General features: G+C 43.3%; 1 protein-coding gene across 2 annotated transcripts; it reads right to left on the bottom strand.

Moving 5' to 3' along the window:
• Nucleotides 1-200: 200 nt before the first annotated feature.
• On the bottom strand, nt 201-9,670 carry LOC141174669 (uncharacterized). Of its 2 annotated transcripts, XM_073659593.1 has the most exons (8): nt 9,578-9,660; nt 8,989-9,061; nt 8,554-8,703; nt 8,247-8,426; nt 8,040-8,163; nt 7,859-7,956; nt 3,875-3,965; nt 201-1,819 (listed from the first exon to the last, which is right to left on the bottom strand). In XM_073659593.1, the coding sequence occupies exons 3-8, from the start codon at nt 8,629-8,631 to the stop codon at nt 519-521; spliced, it is 1,872 nt and encodes a 623-aa protein (XP_073515694.1). In that variant the 5' UTR covers nt 8,632-8,703; nt 8,989-9,061; nt 9,578-9,660; the 3' UTR covers nt 201-518. The 2 variants fall into 2 exon arrangements, with proteins under 2 accessions (XP_073515694.1, XP_073515693.1); XM_073659592.1 differs by lacking the exon at nt 8,989-9,061 and having other exon boundaries at nt 9,578-9,670.
• Between the last annotated feature and the right edge of the window lie 14,896 nt (nt 9,671-24,566).

Genomic DNA, 24,566 nt, shown 5'->3' with positions numbered 1-24,566 from the left:
TTGACAGTAAAGATAAATTTAAGGTTATGCTAACCTGATTGCGTTCACACAACAATATTAAGACATAGATTCCAAGCTGCTGCAGGTTCCCGGTCCTCAGACCAGAAATTCCGTGTAGAGAAATGGGGGGGGGGGGGGTTGTGGAAATTCCACGCTGTTGGTGGGTAAAATGGTGAATCCAGGCACACACAAATGGGTTTGCATTTTTTTTATTTATCTACACGTTTCTAAGTATACAAAGTCAGACTGCGGAATGCCCCACCACAAGAGGTAGTAATGGCAGACACTACAATAGCTTTTAAATAAGGGCTGGATGATTTCCTCAGTACACATAACATTGTGGGTTATAGGTAATGTAGGGATAAGAAATGTATATTTGGTGGAGAAAGGTGGAACTTGATGGATCTAGTTTTTTTTTCAACCTATGTAACTATGAATCGCCTGATGAGAGAGTTCCATATTTACAAAACATTTCCCACATTCTGAACATGACTGATCCCGTGTGAAGTCTCTGCTGTCTAACAAGGTGTGATTTCAGTGGAAAAAATTTTCCATTCTGAGCATGAAAAAGATTTCTCCCCTGTGATTGTTTTCTGGTGTGCAACAAGAGTTGATTTATCTACAAAATATTTCCCACATTCTGAACATGAAAAATGCTTTTCCCCCATGTGTGTTCTCTGATGTGTATTAAGATGTGATTTCTGTACAAAACATTTCCCACAATCTGAACATGAAAAAGGCTTCTCCCCTGTGTGCGTTCTCTGATGTACGATAAGCTGTGATTTCTTTATAAAACATTTCCCACATTCTGAACATGAAAAAGGCTTTTCCCCTGTGTGGGTTCTTTGGTGTATAACAACATCTGATTTCTGGTTGAAACATTTCCCACATTCTGAACATGAAAAAGGCTTCTCCCCTGTGTGAGTTCTCTGATGTACAATAAGATTTGGTTTCTCTGTAAAACATTTCCCACATTCTGAACATGAAAAAGGCTTCTCCCCTCTGTGGGTTCTCTGGTGGCTATCAAGAATCGTTTTCCATTTAAAACATTTCCCACATACTGAACATGAAAATGGCTTCTCCCCTGTGTGAATTATTTGGTGTGTAACAAGATTACATTTCTGTCTAAAATATTTCCCACATTCTGAACAGGAAAAAGGCTTCTCTCCTGTGTGGGATCTCTGGTGACTGAGAAGAGATTTATTCTTCACAAAACATTTTCCACATTCTGAACATGAAAATGGCTTCTCCCCTGTGTGGGCTCTTTGGTGTATAACAACATCTGATTTCTGGATAAAACGTTTCCCACATTCTGAACATGAAAAAGGCTTCTCCCCTGTGTGAGTCCGCTGATGTCTGATGAGACTTGATTTCTCTGTAAAACATTTCCCACATTCTGAACATGAAAATGCCTTCTCCTCTGTGTGAATTCTCTCGTGACTAACAATATCTGATTTCCGGTTAAAACATCTCCCACACTTGAAACAAGAAAATATATTCTCTGCTGTCCAAATGTTTTCATGTTTAAGAAAAGATTTTTCGAGGGAAAAACTATTTCCATATTCTGAAAGTGAAAATGGCTTCTTAGCTTTCGGATCAGTTTGTTTTTTAATGTTTATTTCGTGACTTTGATTTTCCTTAGTAATCGGTAATGAATCAGAAGACAGGACCTGTTTCAATGGATCACATGATAGATCTTTGATGTGTAGGAATGATGTCATATCTGGAGTAATGGCATTCACTTCAGTTATTTCCTGTGTGATCTCTGATTTAAAAATTGAACATGCCAGCTCTCCCTCTGATCTCCTGGTACCGTCATCTGCCAAGAAAAAGAAACAATTATTATTTTTGTATAAAATATCCTTGAAATTTATATTTTTGAACATTTATTAATGGTCCATAAAAATGGCAAGTTATGTAAAAATATTGACTTATTCACCAAAACAATGACAGTTCACAGAGTAATAGAAAACCTCATAGCATGAACCAGTGGAGTGTGGTGTTCAACTGTTTTTTCATTCTGCCTCCCAAGTATTGGACAAAAAAACACCAATGTTATGTAGGCAAAAATGATCCCAATAAAAACTTCTTCTCGTCCGAAAAAAACAAGTTCCCACTCAGGTCCATCATCTGTCAACGGAAAAACAGAGGCTTCCACATTATAAGTGGCTCAAAGGCTCTTGAAAAGCAACATGGCGTCCATAAACCAATCCACCAATACCTGCTCTCCCAAAGTCAAATCTCCCCTCGCTTCTGAGCCCATAGCACATTTGGCATTACTATAGTGAAAAGAACCCACTTAATTTATGTTGTGTGTCTCCTGGACCACAATCTGGGCTCTATGTTTTGGGAAATAAAATGGGATATTTTCAAATTTCACTCTACAACATCCAATGAGTGCTAATTTTCGGAAAGTGTCTGTCGAATCAAAATAGTCACTACTCCTATAGATTAATTCACTGAGGGTTAAAAATTCCAAAATGGAGTCACTTTATGAGGATTTCTACTGCTCTGGTTTTCTGCCATTTCATCATATTAGGGCTTCTGCAAATGATGCATCCCATCTCCTCTGGAATCTGCTCCTGTGACGTCTGCTTCTATCACCAGGAGAGATGTCGGAACCAGAAGGCGAAGACTCTGTCCAGCCACTAAGATTAGGGTTGCTGGGACCTGAAGTACCATCCAGTCTGCCAGTATGGGTGTGTGTGCTGTCCAGCTGAAGTAATCTGCTCCCTAATACAGCCAACTGAAAAGCACCACACCCTACTAAGCATATTGCCGGAAGCTGCCAGATACAACCTTGTTCTCCTCTGGTTCAGTCCTCTGTGCTCAGCTCCCGGCTTGTGTATTTGTTTCCTTTTGTGACCCTGGCCTGTTTACTGACTACTCTAGTATCTTCTGATTTTGTATTTTCTCTGCATCCCCAACAACAAATTATGTTTGGAGGGAGAGCTCCAACACTAAACTGGACTTGCACTCATTTATGGTGGATCATTGGAGCTACTAGGAGTCCTGATCGGAAGAGTAGAGAAAGTATTAGTGCCCTCCATTTCAGGTGAGATTGTGCAGTAATCTGAATTCCTTAAGATTGAAAACATAATGTAATTTATGACGTAGAGTGATTCCATAAAACCAGGGCTCGAGCCATGCCAACACATCTCATACAGGTGTAAATAAATGTGTATTACAGCCATCAGCCATGCACAGCTTAGAGATATATCATGGCACAGGTGTAATGTTTTTATGTAGGTTATCGCGATCCCATTTGAAGTTAGTTGGTTTTAAAACAAATTGAAAAGTCAGGATAAAGGGAAACTCTGTTGTTATTGTACAGAAATTCACACTTGGCCCTCACTGCACATTTAATGTTGTTGATCATGAAAGTGAAGTTTGGCCAGAAAGACTGGCCCTGGTCTTGTAGGGACCATATGAGCACATTCAGCAGCAAAGAAGGGAGAGAAGGTAGATTCATCCAATAAGATATCAGGGTTCTATTAAACTAACAGCGTCATTACCATCCATTTTCTCTTACAGGCCCATCAGAATATTTTTCTTCAAGTGATTTTCTAATTTGTCAACACATTCTATGTATGCTGTCATTTGGCTTTGTAGTTTACAGATCTGGGCAGATAACAGTCAGCGTCTTCTAATCTCAGGGTGTAGGTGGATCCTCCAGGTTGTAAGTTCTATAGAAAAGGGCTTTCAATACCCAAAGTCATTTGAACAGTTTTGGATGGAGGAGAATGTTTTGGTCTAGAGGCAATATGGTGATCACAAGATTGAGATACAGCCGGTCTACATCACCGATAAAGCAGCCACAGCCGGGGACTGGGAAGGATCTGTGATCTCTCCGCATTTAGTGGTTACTACTCACCTGGGTAGTCATATGTAGGAATCTCTTCTTTACACTGCTCATCACCCGTCACATATGTCTCTGTAGTATTAATATGGAGCAGATCTTCACCCTGAAACACATATAGTAAAAGTCATAAACAAATGGAGAAGTCACATCTATGATCAGCTCTAATCCTGCCATCTCCACCGTTCTCATTACACAAGTATAAAACATATAATACTGGTTGACATATCAAGACAGAACTAGGGCTGTGGAGTCGGTAAGTCAAACCTCCGACTCCACCACTCCCTCATACATGGCTCACGTTTAACCCCTTTACCACTGAGGGTGGTTTGCCCATTGATGACCAAGCCAATTTTTACAATTATGATCACTGTCACTTTATGACGTAATAACTCTGAAACGCGTCAACGGATCTCAATGATTCTGAGTTTGTTTTTTTGTGTGAAATATTATACTTCTTGATAGTGGTAAAATTTCTTCAATATGACTGGATTTATTTGTGAAAAAATCAGAAATTTGGCGAAAATGTTGAAAATTTCAAACTTTGAATTTTCATGCCCTTAAACCAGAGAGATATGTCACACGAAACAGTTAATAAATAACATTTCCCACATGTCTACTTTACATCAGCGAAATTTCGGAACCAACGTTTTTTTTTGTTAGGAAGTTATAAGGGTTAAAAGTTGACCAGCGATTTCTCACTTTTCCAGCAAAATTTACAAAAACATTTTTTTAGGGACCACATCACATTTGAAGTGACTTTGAGGGGCCTTTATGACAGAAAATACCCAAAAGTGACACCATTCTAAAAAACTGCACCCCTCAGGGTGCTCAAAACCACATTCAAGAAGTTTATTAACTCTTTGGGTGCTTCACAGGAATTTTTGGAATGTGGAAAAAAAAAATGAACATTTAACTTTTTTCACAAAAATGTTAATTTAGACCCCAATTTTTTATTTTTGCAAGGGTAACAGGAAAACATGGACCCCGAAATTTGTTGTGCAATTTCTCTTGAGCACGCCAATACCCCATATGTTGGGGAAAACCACTGTTTGGGCGCATGGCAGGGCTCGGAAGGGAAGGCGCGCCATTTGACTTTTTGAATGTAAAATTTGCTTGAATAATTAGCGGACGCCATGTTGCGTTTGGAGAGCCCCTGACGTGCCTAAACAGTGGAAACCCCCCACAAGTGACCCCATTTTGGAAACTAGACCCCTCAGTAAACTTATCTAGATGTGTGGTGAGCACCCTGAACCCCCAGGTGCTTCACAGAAGTTTATAACATGGTGCGTAAAAATAAAAAAAATCTAACTTTTTCCACAAAAATTATGTTTTAGCCCCAAATTTTTTTATTTTCACAAGGGTAAGAGGAGAAAATGGACCCAAAAAACTTTTGCGAAAATTCTCCTGAGTACGCCGATACCCCATATGTGGGGAAAATACGGCGGACGCCATGTCACGTTTGGAAAGCCCCTGATGCACCTAAACAGTTGAAACCCCCCACAAGTGACCCTATTTTGGAAACTAGACCCCTCAAGGATTTTATCAAGGGGTATAGTGAACATTTTGAACCCAGAGGCACGACACAGAAATTGATAACATTAGGTCATCATATTGAATAATTTATCATTAGTCTTGAGCGCAAGTGCTCGCTACTTGAGTTTGCATCGGGTTCTCGGGTATGCACCATGCATTGTAGGTGCTCGAGTCCCCGCCCTGCATGTTTCACAGATGTTAGACACCCCAAAAAAAACATGCGGGGATCACTCGTGCATGGCAGGCAATCCCCTCAAGATTTTTTTGGCCGCAAACCATATGGGGCAGAGACTTGAGCATGTCACTCGAGCACCCGCGATACTCAGTGTATACCCGAGCACCGAATGCAAACTCAAGTAGCGAGCACTTGCTCTCAACACTAGTCATCATATCGCCGTAATTTTTTTCTCTAACTTTTGAAAAAATCCCAACCCCAACACAACCCTAGCACAACCCTAACCCTAACACAACCCTAACCCTAGTATAACCCTAACCCTAAACACAACCCTAACCCTACAGTTTATTTTTTACGGTGTTTCTCATGCGGTATAAGTGATTAGATGACTTTATTCTTCGGGTCGGTGCGATTATAGTGATGCCAGATTCATATCGGGTTTTTATGATTGACAGCTGTCACACACTAAAAGACGCTTTTTTTTTGCAAAGACTAGTTTTTGCATCGCCATATTTTGAGAGCTATAATTTTTCCATATTTCGGCCAACAGAGTCATGTGACGGCTTGTTTTTTGCGGGATAAGTTGACGTTTTTATTGGTACCATTTTCGGGCACGTGACATTTTTTGATCGCTTTCTATTCCGATTTTTGGGAGGCAGAATAAACAAAAACCAACAATTCAGGAATTGTTTTTTTCTTTTTTTTTATGCTGTTCCGTGTGTGGTAAAATTGATAAGGAAGCTTTATTCTTCAGGTCAGTACCACATTTATATATTTTTTATGTTTTGGCACCTTTACACAATAAAAGCTATTTTATAGAAAAAAAAATCATTTTTTTGCATTGCTTTATTCTGAGAGCTATAACTTTTTTATTTTTCTGCTCATGGAGCTGTATGGCGGCTTGTATTTGCAGGACAAGATGACGTTTTCAGTGGTACCATTTTTATTTACATTCGTCTTTTTGATCGTGTTTTATTCCATTTTTTTGTTTGGCGGCATGATGATAAAGCATAGTTTTTTGCTTTGTTTTTTATTTATTTTTTTACTTTGTTCACTAAAGGGACACTAGTGGGACACTTTTATAGATTAGGTTGTTCCAGACGCGGCAATACCAAATATGTGTACTTTTATTGTATTTGCAGGACAAGATGACGTTTTCAGCGGTACCATTTTTATTTACATTCGTCTTTTTGATCGTGTTTTATTCCATTTTTTTGTTTGGCGGCATGATCATAAAGCATGGTTTTTTGCTTTGTTTTTTATTTATTTTTTTACTTTGTTCACTAAAGGGACACTAGTGGGACACTTTTATAGATTAGGTTGTTCCAGACGCGGCAATACCAAATATGTGTACTTTTATTTTTTTCAGAATAATATTTACTCATGGGTACAGTATATTATTTTTTGAGCATTATTTTGTTTATATTTTTACATTTTTTTTTCTCTTTCTGGTCTTTTTTCTTACTTTTATACTTTGTTCCACTATGGGACTTTTTGCAGTCTGATCGCCTGTATAGCATAGGGATGCAGCAGCATCCATGTGCTATACAGCCAGTCAGCACTGCACAGGCAGAAGTTACTTTGATCGCTCACTGCGCATGATCAAAGTAAGTCCTGCTGCATGGTGACCTGGATGCTGTCATGACGACATCCGGGTCACCATGACAACCACCGGGACCCGACAGGATGCAGGAGAGGAGGTAAGTATCAGCGCTTACCTCCCCTTGCTTCCGGAATCGACTTCAATCACAGCATTTCGGGGGTTAATGTGCTGGTAGTGGAGCGGGACCGCTCCTAGCACATAGCACCGGGTGTCAGCTGTGACAATCAGCTGACCCCCGGTGGTGATCACCCTATACCGCTTGTGTGCGGGCGCGATCACATTCTGTGTAATAGTATGTCCCTGGCCCAATAGGCCCAGGGCACCAGGACGTACTATTACCACAAATGTCACAAAGGGGTTAAGTGATAAATTTACTGCAGCACAGATTCATCTCAGCTAAAAGTCTAGACCCTTAGATTTGAATAGGACAGACATTTATAGGACATTTCATAACTTTCCCAAATTCTTATGAAAAAAATATTCCCCACAAACTGTACTGAACTACTGTACCCAATTTATTATATATTTTAGGAGTTGGAGTCGGTCCATTTTATACCGACTCCACCAAAAAGGACACCGACTTTGACTCCACAACTTCGACTCCACAGCCCTGGACAGAACACAAGACATTCACAGCCGTCTACACATCATAGGGAAGATCTCATGACACCTTCTCTCCATCTACCTGATGATCCTGAGGAACATTGGGATCTTCTTGTTTACAGTCCTGTGGAAGAAGAAGACGTGGACATCTCTCTGGTGTTGTCCTCTTACTGGATACATCTGAAGGAAACACATACAGGGACTGAATTCATTCTTTACATACAGATAATTATAGGCCGTGTGTATTTAGTCCTGTCTATTACCTGGTGATGTGAGGGGCTGGGGAACCTCCATCATGACGTTCTTGTACAGATCTTTGTGTCCTTCTAAATACTCCCACTCCCCCATGGAGAGATAGACAGCGACATCCTGACACCTTATGGTAACCTGACACATACAATGATACCGTCACCCCCCCGATCCCGTTATATCGTTACTGTATAATGTCCCAGCATTCCCAGCAGTGTCACCTCTTCAGTCAGCAGCTCAATCATCTTGTAGGTGAGTTCTAGGATCTTCTGGTCATTGATGTCTTCATGTATTAGGGGGTGAGGTGGAGGCCCAGTGACTGGGCTCAAGGGTCTTCCCCATCCTTCAGACACAGAGTCCTGACAGCGCTCACTAGAGGTCTTCTTCACTACTGTGTAATCCTGGTTATGGAGAGACAACGTTAATAAATCACACTACAGACATTTCCAGAGTCCTCACCTCTCCAGTTCTGTCCATCTGTTATTCCCATAGATGAGAATGATGTAATGTGACATCAGAATCTCTCACCTCTCCTGTAAGCCGGAAGAGGATCTCTAGGGTGAGGTGTAATATTTTCTCGGCCATCTTTTCTCTGTCCATATTCATATTTGATGGGTAATTCAGAAAAAATATCTTATATAGAAGATCTTCACTGAGAGCATCCGATATTGTAGGGGTCTGAATGAGAAGAAGATGAGCCGATGGAACATCATAAAGAATTCTGTGTAATATTACTATTACTGGAGATAATAAGGGGAAACATATCAGGACTCAGGAGATAGTACGTGTAGATGTTGTATTTTCTAGTCTTACATGGACTGGAACATAAGTTGCATTGCTGACTAACACATCTCCTTCATGCACTTTTCTGTGTTTGTTATCTCGGAACTGTTTGAGGATTATTAAAGGTGATAGTTTTCCCACCAATTAGAAGGGACACCTGTGGATATTGGTGTTATTTACCTCAGACAGTTCTGGTGTGATTTACTCTGTGAAGAGCCTTCTATTTGGCTCTATGGATCTAGGATGAAATCCACTGCAAGAAAAAGAATGAAGAAGAGCAAAAGTTTGGTGAGACCGTGGCCAGACATTTCTCGGAGATGGGTGATAAAAGTTCTGATCTACAATGGTCGGTGTTGTATAAGACCCGAAATGACCAGCAAATCATAGTAATGCAAGTAGCCAGCATTGCTATAGCATTACCGTGTATGGCGGGAATTCCCGCATGTTTATTGGCTTTTTAACAGCCCAAAACATGCGGGCCGCGGACTCAAGCACCCGCGATACTCGGTCGAGTAGTGGAGAGCTCATCACTAGTAGCTACATTATTGTGCTGGAACAAGGAGATACATTTTTTGTGAGAACTTCTTTGGGCTTCTGTCCTTCATCCTGCAGTCGTCTGAATGGATCTAATGTGGACGAGAAACAGCTAAGCCGCATTCTGTCCACAGCTGTTACATCACTGTTCACACCACACAGAGGCCCCCAAAAGAGTCTCACTGCTGAAGGGGTTAATGCCCCCTGCGCCCAGTAATGGGGAATCTGCACATACCTCCACCTGCAGAGCCGCCACCACATATATGGCTGATCTGTGCGCACAGGACCTGTGATGAGGTCACAGGAGGGGAGGAGTCAGCAGTCACATGATCAGGGGCCTCAGTGTATGCAGGACTCTGCTGTGCTGGTTGTCATGGTGCTGGATGAGCTGAAGTTTATGTGTGGGGTCAGGAGGGATTTACAGCGTGGATGTACGAGGTGTACGGAGCGGAGCCCTGTGTGTACGAGGTGTACAGAGCAGAGCCCTGTGTGTACGAGGTGTACAGAGCGGAGCCGTGTGTGTACGAGGTGTACGGAGCGGAGCCGTGTATGTACGAGGTGTACGGAGCAGAGGTGTGCATGTATGAGGTGTACGGAGCAGAGCCGTGTGTGTACGAGGTGTACGGAGCAGAGCCGTGTGTGTACGAGGTGTACGGAGCAGAGGCGTGTGTGTACGAGGTGTACGGAGCAGAGCCGTGTATGTACGAGGTGTACGGAGCGGAGCCGCGTGTGTACGGAGCGGAGCCGCGTGTGTACGAGGTGTACGGAGCGGAGCCGCGTGTGTACGAGGTGTACGGAGCGGAGCCGCGTGTGTACGGAGCGGAGCCACGTGTGTACGAGGTGTACTGTGCAGAGCCGCGTGTGTACGAGGTGTACTGTGCAGAGCCGCGTGTGTACGAGGTGTACTGTGCAGAGCCGCGTGTGTACGAGGTGTACTGTGCCGAGCCGCGTGTGTACGAGGTGTACGGAGCGGAGCCGCGTGTGTACGAGGTGTACGGAGCGGAGCCGCGTGTGTACGAGGTGTACGGAGCGGAGCCGCGTGTGTACGAGGTGTACGGAGCGGAGCCGCGTGTGTACGAGGTGTACGGAGCGGAGCCGCGTGTGTACGAGGTGTACGGAGCGGAGCCGCGTGTGTACGAGGTGTACGGAGAGGAGCCGCGTGTGTACGAGGTGTACGGAGAGGAGCCGCGTGTGTACGGAGCGGAGCCGCGTGTGTACGAGGTGTACGGAGCGGAGCCACGTGTGTACGAGGTGTACGGAGCGGAGCCGCGTGTGTACGGAGCGGAGCCGCGTGTGTACGAGGTGTACGGAGCGGAGCCGCGTGTGTACGGAGCGGAGCCGCGTGTGTACGAGGTGTACGGAGCGGAGCCGCGTGTGTACGAGGTGTACGGAGCGGAGCCGCGTGTGTACGGAGCGGAGCCGTGTGTGTACGAGGTGTACGAAGCGGAGCCGCGTGTGTACGGAGCGGAGCCGCGTGTGTACGAGGTGTATGGAGCGGAGCCGCGCGTGTACGAGGTGTACGGAGCGGAGCCGCGTGTGTACGAGGTGTACGGAGCGGAGCCATGTGTACGGAGCAGAGCCGCGTGTGTACGAGGTGTACGGAGCGGAGCCGCGTGTGTACGGGGTGTACGGAGCGGAGCCACGTGTGTACGAGGTGTACGGAGCGGAGCCGCGTGTGTACGAGGTGTACGGAGCGGAGCCGCGTGTGTACGGAGCGGAGCCGTGTATGTACAAGGTGTACGGAGCAGAGCCGCGTGTATACGAGGTGTACGGAGCTGCACGTGTACGGAGCGGAGCCGCGTGTGTACGAGGTGTACGGGGCGGAGCCGCGTGTGTACGAGGTGTACGAAGCGGAGCCGCGTGTGTACGAGGTGCACGGAGCGGAGCCGTAACTATAATTAGCTTTTGGGGGCTAAATGGTTTTCTATCCTTGACCTTAGAAGGGCTTATATAATAATAATAATAATTTTTATTTCTATAGTGCCAACATATTCCGCAGCACTTTATATTTTAGAGGGGACTTGTACAGGCTATAAAATACATTACAGAATAACAATAATCACATAAATCAACAGATACCATGATGCTGGTATTGTCGACTATCCGTGTGTTTTTGATTTATCTTTTTCCCCTAAACCCCTTTTGCACCCTGACCTAACCAACCCCCCCTCCTTGTAACCTTCCCAAAGAACAAAGAACTCAAGAAAGATTGGATAAATATCGGCCACAGTGGCTTTTTATTGTAACACAATACAAACATGGAAAAGAACATCAATGAGAAAACGTGCTAAGGTCCTTGAAGTTCCAAAATCTGGTGACCACAAAATAGCTAATCAAAACTTAGTCCCAGCCGCTACCACAGGCTCAGGAGCCCCCATAACCCCACAGGGTTTATAAACGGATAACCGCCAGACCAAGGGCCCGACATTCCATTGTTGCCGTAAGCCCCAGAAATCACCAAACCAAAGCCAAGTTATCCCAAGGGATTCAAGTCTTAATAAGTCCCCTGAACAATTTTACCAACTTCATGGACCTTGATACTCGCCACCACGTGAGCGTTTGATCTCCTCAAATACTCGAGACCCCCTTCTCCTTGAAGAATAAAGCTTGTTCAGTGCCCCCCTCTAGTGCTAGAGTCCATAAATCTATCCCCACGTCGATAAGGTGTACTCCATCTGCACACCAGAAATGTCCTGAGCTGTCTTCTAAGTCCACATGCCTAATTGCAGCCCCCCCCACCCCTCAGTCTGAGAAACAAAGTTTGAAATCGCGCAATTAACCTTCTTCCGAGCTTTGTTTATCTTTTCCGCAGATTGCGCATATCGCCATACTCTCCTCGGCACAATCTCGAACCATACCGTCACTAGACCCGGGAAAGATGTCCAAATACGAAGAAAGTTGTGCTTCATGTCCCTTATCAATTCCCAGCAGGGACGAACCCCTAGATCGTTCCCCCCTAAATGTAAGCATAATACATCAGCAGACCTGTCCAAGTACACAAAATTATGCACTTCTCGCAGCACCCTATCCCACCCTATACCCCGAAAACCGAGGACACATAACAGACCCTTTTACGATACCCAAACTTATCCTTTTTCCTTTTTTCGTTTGATTTGTTTTTGAACTCCTAAGTCATATTTATAAACCTTTTTTAGCAGCTACTATGTCCTCTGCTAATAAGCCCCCTGATTTTTTCTTGGACGGAGCCACGAGCTCGCTTATGCGTAAGGCACCAAAAATGCGATTGAGAAATCTAACTGGAACAAACTCAGCTCGTACGCAGAAAAACATATTCTTTCCAATTCAGAACCTAATCGCTCCAAAAGATCAAAAGACACTGGTCAACGACTGTCCTTCCTAGTTCTACCTCTACTGAAACCTTTTATGGACTGTCGCACTAAAAAAAATTTTGTGATGTCCATCACCCCCTTAATTTTAAACTAAAAGACAAACCTGCTACTAGCCTATTCATCTTGGACAACAACCAACCTTCTAATGCTCCTTCACTCACCCACAAAAGCAGCAGCCCTACTTTATCCTCATCAGACAAAGATTGTTCTACCCCTCCAATCGCTCTTCCCACGAATTCCACGCGGTTTGATAAGACGACCATGATGCGCCAATTAGCGGTTGGGCTGCTCGAATGCCAAGTTCCATAACTTCCAACCCTTTCTCGATTGCGTTGGGCACCAACGACCGGAACCGATCCCACTGGACACAAGAAAGAGCATCAGCGATAGTTTTTTACTCCTGGTACATGAGAGGCCGAAACACAGGCATTTAACAGTAAACATTCTAATACCAAGCACCGCAATACCCGGATCACCGAGGGGGGAGAAGCTGTTATACTATTTATTGCTAGGACAACGCTCATATTATCGCAATTAAAGCATATCCGATTATTTTGAAAGTGTACTCCCCACAACTTGACTGCTACCAAGATCGGGAAAATCTCTAGGAAAGTTACGTTTTTTACTATACTAGCTGCTTGCCATTCATTGAGCCACTCGCTCGCACACCATTGCCCCTGAAAGTACACCCCAAAACTCGGACTCACTGTTGCATCTGTGAACAACTCCAACTTCGAATTATCCACTACCTCATTCGTCATCAACAAGCAACCATTGTACGAGTCCAAAAATTTTGCCCATACTGCCAAATCTTCCTTATGATCTTTCAGCATTCTAATATAATGATGGGGGGACGTAACCCCGGCTGTCGCGCTGGCCAGTCTTTGTAAAAAACGCGTCCCATGGGCATAATTCTGCATGTGAAGCTAAGTTTACCCAGCAGCGATTGAACTTCTCTCAGTGTTAGCTTTTTTACCCGCATCGCTCTAGCTACCTCAGATTTTAACGCTGAATTTTTTTCTTGTGGTATACAAATCTCCCATTTAACCGAATCGATCTCAATACCCAAAAAACGAATGCAAGTTACTGGCCCTTCCGTCTTATCTGAAGCCAACGGTACTCCAAACCGATTTGCTACCAACTCCATATTTCGCAGAATCGACTCGCACAGTCTCGTGTCCTTTGGCCTGAAAAACATAAAATCATATAGATAGTGAATGACAGGTGCCCCAACAGACACGTCACGTACAACCCACTCTAAAAAACGACTGAACGCTTCAAAAACAGAACACGAAAGGGAACATCCCATAGGCAAGCATCGATCGACAAAATATTTACCATCCCAAAAGCAACCTAATAGCCAGATGCTTTCTGGGTGAACTGGTAGCAACCTTAAGGCAGCTTCAATATCGGTCTTTGCCATGAGAGCTCCCTTTCCAAGTTTACAAACCCATCGGGTCGCCTCATCAAAGAAAGTATATATGACCGAGCATAATTCAGGTCATTCACCGACCTCCCTCTTGGGTATGAGTAGTGTAGTAGTCTTATGTATCGTCAAACTCAATTTGACAGGTGGCACACCCCCTATCAAAGTGTATCAAACTCCGCCCTTATCAGGCCATCTGTTGTATCTTGTTCAGCATTTTATATGAGTTTGATGTTGCTATCAGATTATTTACTCTTATTTGATAGTGTAATTCTCATTTTGTATGAATTTTATAGTCCCAGCAGAGTATTTACTCTAATTTGATAGTGTGATTCTCAGGTCATATATTTTATATGTTTGTAAGAACCAGCACTGCTGATCATCAAGCACTGATCACATTTAACTGATGAAAACTTAGTAGCACATTCAAGCAGTTTCTGCCAGAGTAAAAGTTTTCTTGTCAGACGGGAATAAATCAGTTGCTACTTGGGGATGATGTGGTAACCCTTTGTCATTATTAAGGAGAACTTTGGAATAGACAGCAAAGGGTCTTCACATTGCCAGTGAGATTCAAATTAAAATACTTCATCAATGAAGGGAGGGAGACAAAATACATGCAACATGGTATTGTCAGCAGGTAGAGTCTGTCTGAGATGGCCAAGACTCACCATATTTATTAGCTAGACAAAATGGAACTACAACCATTACGTACAACTGAACAGAAAACCGAAATAGACTATCAGTGATAACACACTTCCCGTGGCCCAACGTAAAACCTTCTTGTCAGGGAATTCACAGGAAACCAGTATCTTAGTTAGACATTCCATGATGCAAGTTTTAAACAAAGACTTCAGACATAGAAAAGATATAATTGTTTTCTAAATAATAATGAAGCCAGATATAAAATATTAACCATAACAGGGAGATATCTAACAAGATTTTTTTGTTAACCAGTTCGACCTTATCAGGAATAAACCATCAGCATAAAAGTTTTAAAAGATGTTATTGTTCTAAATATAAATATATTCCTGAATCATTCAGAGCTGTAATTACAGTTATATGAAAAAGTTTGGGCACCCCTATTAATCTTAAGCTTAATGTTTTATAAAAATTGGTGGTTTTGCAACAGCTATTTCAGTTTGATATATGTAATAACTGTTGGACACAGTAATGTTTCTGCCTTGAAATGAGGTTTATTGTACTAACAGAGAATGTGCAATCTGCATTCAAACAAAATTTGACAAGGGCATAAGTATGGGCACCCTTATCATTTTCTTGTTTTAAATACTCCTACCTACTTTTTACTGACTTACTAAAGCACTTTTTTTGGTTTTGTAACTTCATTGAGCTTTGAACTTCATAGCCAGGTGTATGCAATCATGAGAAAAGCTACTTAAAGTGGCCACTTTCAAGTTGTTCTCCTGTTTGAATCTCCTCTGAAGAGTGGTATCATGGGCTCCTCAAAACAACTGTCAAATGATCTGAAAACAAAGATTATTCAACATAGTTGTTCAGGGGAAGGGTACAAAAAGCTGTCTCAGAGATTTAACCTGTCAGTTTCCACTGTGAGGAACATAGTAAGGAAATGAAAGAACACAGGGACAGTTCTTGTTAAGGCCAGAAGTGGCAGGCCAAGAAAAACATCAGAAAGGCAGAGAAGAAGAATGGTGAGATCAGTCAAGGACAATCCTCAGACCACCTCCAGAGAGCTGCAGCATCAACTTGCTGCAAAAGGTGTCACTGTGCATCGGTCAACTATACAACGCACTTTGCAGAAGGAGAAGCTGTATGGGAGAGTGATGCGAAAGAAGCCGTTTCTGCAAGCACGCCACAAACAGAGTCGGCTGAGGTATGCAAAAGCACATTTGGAGAAGCCAATTTCTGTTTGGAAGAAGGTCCTGTGGACTGATAAAACCAAGATTGAGTTGTTTGGTCATACAAAAAGGCGTTATGCATGGCGGCAAAAAAACACAGCATTCCAAGAAAAACACTTGCTACCCACAGTAAAATTTGGTGGAGGTTCCATCATGCTTTGGGGCTGTGTGGCTAATGCCGGCACCGGGAATCTTGTTAAAGTTGAGGGACGCATGGATTCCACTCAGTATCAGCAGATTTTTGACAATAATGTTCAAGAATCAGTGATAAAGTTGAAGTTACGCAGGGGTTGGATCTTTCAGCAAGACAATGATCCAAAACACCGCTCCAAATCTACTCAGGCGTTCATGCAGAGGAACAATTACAATGTTCTGGAATGGCCATCCCAGTCCCCAGACCTGAATATCATTGAACATCTGTGGGATCATTTGAAGAGGGCTGTCCATGCTCGGCGACCATCAAACTTAACTGAACTGGAATTGTTTTGTAAAGAGGAATGGTCAAAAATACCTTCATCCAGGATCCAGGAACTCATTAAAAGCTACAGGAAGCGACTAGAGGCTGTTATTTTTGCAAAAGGAGGATCTACTAAATATTAATGTCACTTTTCTGGTGAGGTGCCCATACTTATGTCAAATTTTGTTTGAATGCAGATTGCACATTTTCTGTTAGTACAATAAACCTCATTTCAAGGCAGAAACATTACTGTGTCCAACAGTTATTACATATATCAAACTGAAATAGCTGTTGCAAAAACACCAATTTTTATAAAACATTAAGGTTAATAGGGGTGCCCAAACTTTTTCATATAACTGTATGTAGGTACAAGACATTTCAAAGACAAAAAACACAGTATCACAAATGGTGAGACACGTCAATCAGGCAAGTTTCTGCCGTGTATTACTATTCTGTAATATACAGAATCATTTATATTAAATAACTTAGATAAATACAATTATTTTACAATTATTACAGACTTTGTAAATGTTTTTCCCAGCAATATGCGCTCCTGAAGGATGATGATGGAACTCGATATTTGGATTCAAAGATAATTTTTATTTCAAACTAAAATACAACCGGTTTCGACTTCTTTGAGCCTTCCTCAGGTATAATATCATGCATATAAAAGATCTATCTACACACATTTTATAGCAGATATCCCTGCTTGTCATTTTGGGTGGGGACTGAAAGATCTGTTTTTCAGACACACCCAGATAATCAGATATGCAGGATTTTGCACTCTGATGAATCTAACAAAACCCATATACCAAATGGCTTTTATACACAGTTTTTTTTTCCTTCAAAAAAATGTTTTCGCACAAAAAATTTTTTCACACAGAAAGTATTTTCTTTTCTAAAAACACTATAAATATAATTATACTATATATAAAATTTCTTTTAAAATGTTATTAAACATACTAAAAGTGTGATTTCATACAAAAATGTAAAATCCTACAAACATATACAGTACAGACCAAAAGTTTGGACACACCTTCTCATTTAAAGATTTTTCTGTATTTTCATGACTATGAAAATTGTACATTCACACTGAAGGCATCAAAACTATGAATTAACACATGTGGAATTATATACTTAACAAAAAAGTGTGAAACAACTGAAAATATGTATTTTATTCTAGGTTCTTCAAAGTAGCCACCTTTTGCTTTGATGACTGCTTTGCACACTCTTGGCATTCTCTTGATGAGCTTCAAGAGGTAGTCACCAGAAATGGTTTTCACTTCACAGGTGTGCCCTGTCAGGTTTAAAAAGTGGGATTTCTTGCCTTATAAATGGGGTTGGGACCATCATTTGTGTTGTGCAGAAGTCTGGTGGATACACAGCTGATAGTCCTACTGAATAGACTGTTAGAATTTGTATTATGGCAAGAAAAAAGCAGCTAAGTAAAGAAAAACGTGTGGCCATATATGTATATATATATATATATATATATATATATATATATATATATATATATATATATATATATATATATATGTGAACTAGGCAGGCAGGCAGGCAGTGTATGTGGCAGACTGCAGTGTATAATATAGGACAAGAGGGTCCATTGAGCGTCCTGTTAGTCTAAGTATTCCACAACATGTATATATATATATATATATATATATGTATACACATATATACATATATATAGAAAGAAAAAAAAGAGCAGAACAAGCGAACAACTTGTAAATGAGTGGGTGCTCGTCCTCCAGGTAAATACCAAACCTTCTTACATATGAAAAAATAGTAGAAACAGCACTCCAAAAATAGATGATTTATTAGGTCAGCAAGAGCTGTGGCAACGTTTCGGCTTTTAAAGGCTGTATTCAGCTGAAACGTTGCCACAGCTCTTGCTGAGCTAATAAATCATCTATTTTTGGAGTGCTGTTTCTACTATTTTTTTCATATATATATATATATATCAGAGCTAGGCTGGCAGGCAGTGTATGTGGCAGACTGCAATGTATGATACAGCATAACAGCATAAGAGGTTCCATTGAACGTCCTGTCTGCTGCTGCTGCTGTAATAACTACAGATATTTCTAGACAGCGACAGATATCAGAGGCCAGGGCAAATTTTTTTTTTATCTTAATCCTGATTATTTGCTTAAAAAGCAATCCAGAGTACACCATTTTTCTTCTCACTACAGAATGAAGACAGATCTGTTCCATATTACAGCGATAAAAATCCAGAAATTTGAACTGAACGTGGAAAATATTGGCCTCCTTTTCCATTCCATTGCAGTGTGTCAGTGAAGCTATTCACATTAGGTCTCCGTGTAGAATAATATTAGTAAATTACAGGCCTAAAATTTAAAGCTGTGGTTCTCTGTCAGACATATCACCGAAAAGACTTCAAAAATCATACATTTCTTCCATTTTCATTCTGTTGCAGTGTGTCTGTGACGCTATTCACACTAGGTCTCCATGTAGAATAATATTAGTAAATTACAGGCCTACAATTTAAAGCCGTGGTTCTCTGTCAGACATATCACCGAAAAGACTTGAACCAACAAGACATTACAAAATAATATAAAAAGTATTACAATTAGTGTTGAGCGAGTACCGAGGATCTCACTACTTGGGATGTTCGGCGAGCACCGAGCATTTTCGGGTTACTCGGGCGGGAGCTAGGGTCTCCGCCCTGCACGTTTGGCGCTCTTTACAGAGCCAATGAACATGCAGGGATTGCCAGCCAGTCACTGTAATGCCGCAGCCATGTTGGTTATGAGCATTACAGTGATTGGCTGGCTGCACAGCGTAACCTCGAGTATTTAAAACCGGACGCCGCCATCTTGGACACAGTCGCTCCAGATCAGACGGTGTAGGGAGAGTGCTGCTGAGCTAGGGAGAGATTTATACTGCGAAATAGGTAGTGTAGAGTCTCTAAAGCCTGCCAAATCAAATAAACAGTCCTTCTCAGGACTAATATCCATCCCAGATATCAGGAAGGCAGGCAGGCAGGCTGTATAGGAGACGCAGTGGTGTGAGGACCTGGCCACTTACTAAATACTTTTCCAGCACTGAGCACCCATTTTCATCGATCTTATTTTTGTATTTTGTTAGAAATTTGCTTGCTGTGTTTTGTTAGTGATTTGTTTGCTCATCAGTTAAACCTCAGGTATCTATTCCATTCAGTGACCATATCTCCAAGACCTTGGGCCATTGTTCTCTCCGTCACCACAGGTAGTCTCACATGCAAACCCAGAGGATGGGTTCCACCTGAGAAAATATCTCCACTAAGGCACAATTAGCTGGGGGAGGGAGGGGTGAGCTCTTCTGCCAATCCAGGGGGCTGAACCCTGTGCAGGAGAAAGGAAGATTCATTGCTAGTCAGACTGAGAGCTGGGTGGTATCACGGGCTGCGGTCATGATATCCATCATCCGAAGGAGCATATGCTGTGACTGCCAATATACCGGCGGGAGATACAAAAAGCTGTGGGCCAACCAAAAGTTGGGGGACAGTGGGTATCACCTGGTACAGGGTAGTGGAACTAGTGATCCCAGGTTGGAAACTCTAGGACTAGGTACCATCTCTATGTGCGGATGGTACCCAGTTCTGGAGGAGAGGAGACTCTCATCCAGACCTGGGTACCATTCTACCTGTAAAAAAAGAATAAAATAACAAATAAAGTTTATATTCACCTGTCCGGCGGCTTCTCTCTGAATGCCGGCATCGCTTGAGGACCTGCGGTAACGTCACAGTCATGTGACCGCAGGCCCTTCACCGCTCTGTCTCGCGATATGCCGGCAGCCGGGAACCAGCCAGGAAGCAGCGCTGCAGCCACGCCGGGGCCTCGGGGGTGAGTATAGCTTTATTTGTTTTAATTTTTAAGGTTCACACTGTATAAATCCATGCTGTTTGCATGGATTTATACAGTGTGACCTAGTTGTCAAGCACTTTCCAAGTGACGCTATCGCATGGAAAGCGCTTGTCAATCTGCATGCGGAAACGCAAGTGAATCCGCATGTGGATCCGCATGTATTCTGCAGGAAAAACGCATGCACAGTCTGCATGCGTTTTTTCTGCCAGGGAGATGCAGAAATGCTGCAGAAATTTTCTGCTTCATTTCTGCATCGTGGGCACATAGCTTGACATTCGTGTCTGTGCTGAAAAAGTGGGGGAGGAGTGTGAGGACCTGGCCACTTACTAAATACTTTTCCAGCACTGAGCACCCATTTTCATCGATCTTATTTTTGTATTTTGTTAGAAATTTGCTTGCTGTGTTTTGTTAGTGATTTGTTTGCTCATCAGTTCAACCTCAGGTATCTATTCCATTCAGTGACCATATCTCCAAGACCTTGAGCCATTGTTCTCTCCGTCACCACGGGTAGTCTCACATGCAAACCCAGAGGATGGGTTCCACCTGAGAAAATATCTCCACTAAGGCACAATTAGCTGGGGAGGGAGGGGTGAGCTCTTCTGCCAATTCAGGGGGCTGTACCCTGTGTAGGAGAAAGGAAGATTCATTGCTAGTCGGACTGAGAGCTGGTTGGTATCACGGGCTGCGGTCGTGATATCCATCATCCGAAGGAGCATATGCTGTGACTGCCAATATACCGGCGGGAGATCCAAATAGCTGTGGGACAGTTGGGGGACAGTGGGTATCACCTGGTACTGGGTAGTGGAACTACTGATCCCAGGTTGGAAAGTGTAGGACTAAGAGAATTGCCTGTTGGACATTTACCTGGAATTGCTGTTCACCGTAGTCGGAAGGAATAAAACTAATTGCAACGATAACCTGCCTAGATCATTATTAAAATCCACAACCGCACATCTTTACAAGTGGTTATACCAGCAAACACTGCATTACAGTCCTGTGTGCTGCTTCTCAAATTGCTAGACTTCCACGGTTCAAATCTGGGTGTAATCCACCTTTTTGCATAAAAAAAAACAGTTTCAGTGTCTCGCTGACTGTCCAGACACAAATATATCTGTTTAAAACATTCTGGTGTAGGCCAGAGAACTAGAACTGTGGTTTTCCTCTTCCACGTTTCAAATCTCCTTTATATTACCCTTTTGTCATTGATAGTGCGAGTGTAAGCTATTTTACTTCATTTACAATGGGCAAGGCGCGTGGCAAGGGATGTGGAACTGGACGTTCTGGTGATGGTGCGTGCAGAGGACGGGGCCGTGGCCAAGGTGAAAATGTGCCACAGCCAACAGCCACATCTTCTCGCTCCCTGTTCTTGACCGAATTACTAGGGAAGCACAAAACGGCACCACTATTGCGAACTGATCAGTGTGAACAGGTTATTAATTGGATAGCAGATAATACTTCCAGTCACCTGGGCACCACCACCTCTGGTCTGTCTTCCACACGGTCAAGTGTTAGTAGCCGTGAGTCTCGACCGCATACTCCTCCTCACCCTGATGCTCCTTCCTCCCACCATGCCGAGTGTCATCAGACAGCAACTGATCCCACAGTAGGACACTCTGAAGAGCTGTTCACTGGTCCATTTCCATATTTGGGCCCCCCGCCTGCTCCGCTTGAAGTGGTGGAAGAGGAGATCCCATGTAGCGATGGCCAAATATTTGAACAGCCACGGCCACAGGAAGGCAACGCTGGCAATTTGTCACAAGAGGTGGACGATGACGAGACACAATTGCCACGAGACACAATTCTCCTTATCCTCAGCCTCCACCACCACTATACCACCAGGGTGACCGTGGTCCGTGTTGCCAGCATTGCAAGTTCCTCCGTCCTAATTTTTGGCAGCTTTTGCTTGGAAGGCATAGGCAAAGACTATGGGAGACGCACTCCCCAATAATGGCAATAATGTTTTTAATATGCTGCACTGCATGGCTCTTGTAAGGGGCATTAAAATCGTCTTGTTAAGCTACTGTGACCTCCACGTCTCTTCCAAGGGACATTAAAACCATCTTGTTAAACCACTCTGAACTCCACATCTCTTCCAAGGGGCATTAAAACCATCTTGTTAAGCTACTGTGAACTCCACGTCTCTTCCAAGTGGCATTAAAACCGTCTTGTTAAACCACTCTGAACTCCAGGTCTCTTCCAAGGGGCATTAAAACCGTCTTGTTAAACCACTCTGAACTCCACGTCTCTTCCAAGGGGCATTAAAAGCTACTGTGACCTCCACGTCTCTTCCAAGGGGCATTAAAACCGTCTTGTTAAACCACTCTGAACTCCACGTCTCTTCCAAGGGGCATTAAAAGCGTCTTGTTAAGCTACTGTGACCTCCACGTCTCTTCCAAGAGGCATTAAAACCGTCCTGTTAAACCACTCTGAACTCCACGTCTCTTCCAAGGGGCATTAAAACCATCTTGTTAAACCACTCTGAACTCCACGTCTCTTCCAAGGGGCATTAAAACCATCTTGTTAAACCACTCTGAACTCCACGTCTCTTCCAAGGGGCATTAAAACCATCTTGTTAAACCACTCTGAACTCCACAGCTCTTCCAAGGGGCATTGAAATGTTGTTTTTAATTACCTCTAACCTCCACGACTCTTCCAACGGGCATTGCATTTCCTCCTAATTTTAGTCAGCTTTTGCTTTTCAATGCATAGGCGAACACTAAGGGAGACCCACTCCCCAATAATGGGTAGAAGGTTTTTAGTGCGCTGTAATCCACGTCTGTTTCAAGGGGCATTGCAGTTCCTCATAATTTTTGGAAAGCCTTCCATTCACTGCTTAGGCCAACAGTGTACAGGAGACCCAGTTGCTATAAATGGAAAAAACGGTTTAGTTAAGGCCCTCTGATCTCCATGTCACTTCCAAGGGGCATTGGAGTGCCTCGAAATTTTTGGTAGGCATTGCACTCACTGTATGTCCTATAACTGAGTAGCCGAACTGCTCCTTTTGGTACAGAAACATATCCTACAAGACATGTGTGGTTGACTGGCCTGATATTGATGTGAATGGTCCCTGTTCCTCCTGCTCTTTCTCCTTTGCCACCACCTCATCCATCATTCATCACCTGAAGCTTTGTTTTAACGAGAGTCATAGAACTGGGATAGTAGCAGGAAAACATCCAGCAATCCTCGGAGGAGGTAGGATATGCGTCTAAACGCTGACCACCTCAGGCCTAGCCGCTACTACATACATGCGCTTGCATTCCAAGGAACAGAAAGCTAAGGAGATGGATGGCCTCATGATCATGAATAATTTACTCGTTGTGTAGGAGGCCGACCACTGCTGCTGTCTACCTACTGAACTTTGTGTTGAAGCCTGATTGACCCAGGACCCGCAATCCTCTATGTCTGGAGGACGTGTTGCATCCCAGTGTCCAACTGTGTTCCGGCTTCCACAATATTAACCCAGTGTGAAGGCGTCAGTCAGATGGACCATCCCTGGCCACATTCACTTGTCCACGTGTTTGTGGTTAGGCTGTCCTTCCCACTAAATGTACTGGGGAGGGCACAGGTAATGTTTTGGTATGCGCGCTTGTGTTTAAGGCGCACCGGGACAAATAGGGGCGGCTGGGGACCGAGTATGGACACTCGGCCGCCCCCTGGCGGCTGGGCACCAAGCGTGGACACCCGGCCGCTAGGCGGCTGGGGACTGAGTATGGATACCAGGCCGAACGCAGCCATGACATGGTGGCCAGATTCCGCCTCCACATGCCTAAAAGGCCCAATTTCAAGTGCAAGCAAGCAAGCACTATGGTATTGCAGCCTGGGGGTGGGTGGGTGGCAGGCTGCATATTTGCGCTTGCATTGCAAGGAATGGGGGAGGTACAATTGAACACTGCCCTGGGACAAGGACTTGCACGGTGATAGTTGCAAGTCTGCATCTTCTGATGCGGCAAGGATCACTTCTGATGGGCACACTTTTAGGCGGTGACCTGGGTGTCAGAGATGCTTCCAGGGGTCTTCCCCATGCTGTTCCCATGTATTTTCAGCACTGTATGCATGTGTCACACAGCACATGGCCAGATAAGGTTGTAAAATGTTAAAATTACATTTCCCGGTGAATGCATTTGTCACGGTTTAAAGCAATACAAAAGTGCAAAAACGCATAAAAAATTCTACTTGAGAACATAGCCCAAGATGTGGAGGAGTATTTTTGTTTTTGGTTATTTATTTTACCTTATACACAAGTCATTA

Source organism: Phyllobates terribilis, unplaced genomic scaffold, assembly GCF_046119375.1.
Source record: "Phyllobates terribilis strain yellow unplaced genomic scaffold, ASM4611937v1 Scaffold_13__5_contigs__length_258822181, whole genome shotgun sequence".
NCBI classification, from domain to species: Eukaryota; Metazoa; Chordata; class Amphibia; order Anura; family Dendrobatidae; genus Phyllobates; species Phyllobates terribilis.
This window is presented reverse-complemented; position numbering and strand designations above follow the sequence as displayed.

What these genes read in the sequence shown, in the direction of transcription:
- LOC141174669 (XM_073659592.1), bottom strand. Translation starts at nt 8,631, where the DNA reads ATGAATATGGACAGAGAAAAGATGGCCGAGAAAATATTACACCTCACC. An exon ending in TCTTCCGGCTTACAGGAGAG is followed by an intron (nt 8,427 to 8,553) that starts GTGAGAGATTCT and finishes CTCCATAACCAG; the next exon opens with GATTACACAGTAGTGAAGAA. An exon ending in CCAGCCCCTCACATCACCAG is followed by an intron (nt 7,957 to 8,039) that starts GTAATAGACAGG and finishes TGTTTCCTTCAG; the next exon opens with ATGTATCCAGTAAGAGGACA.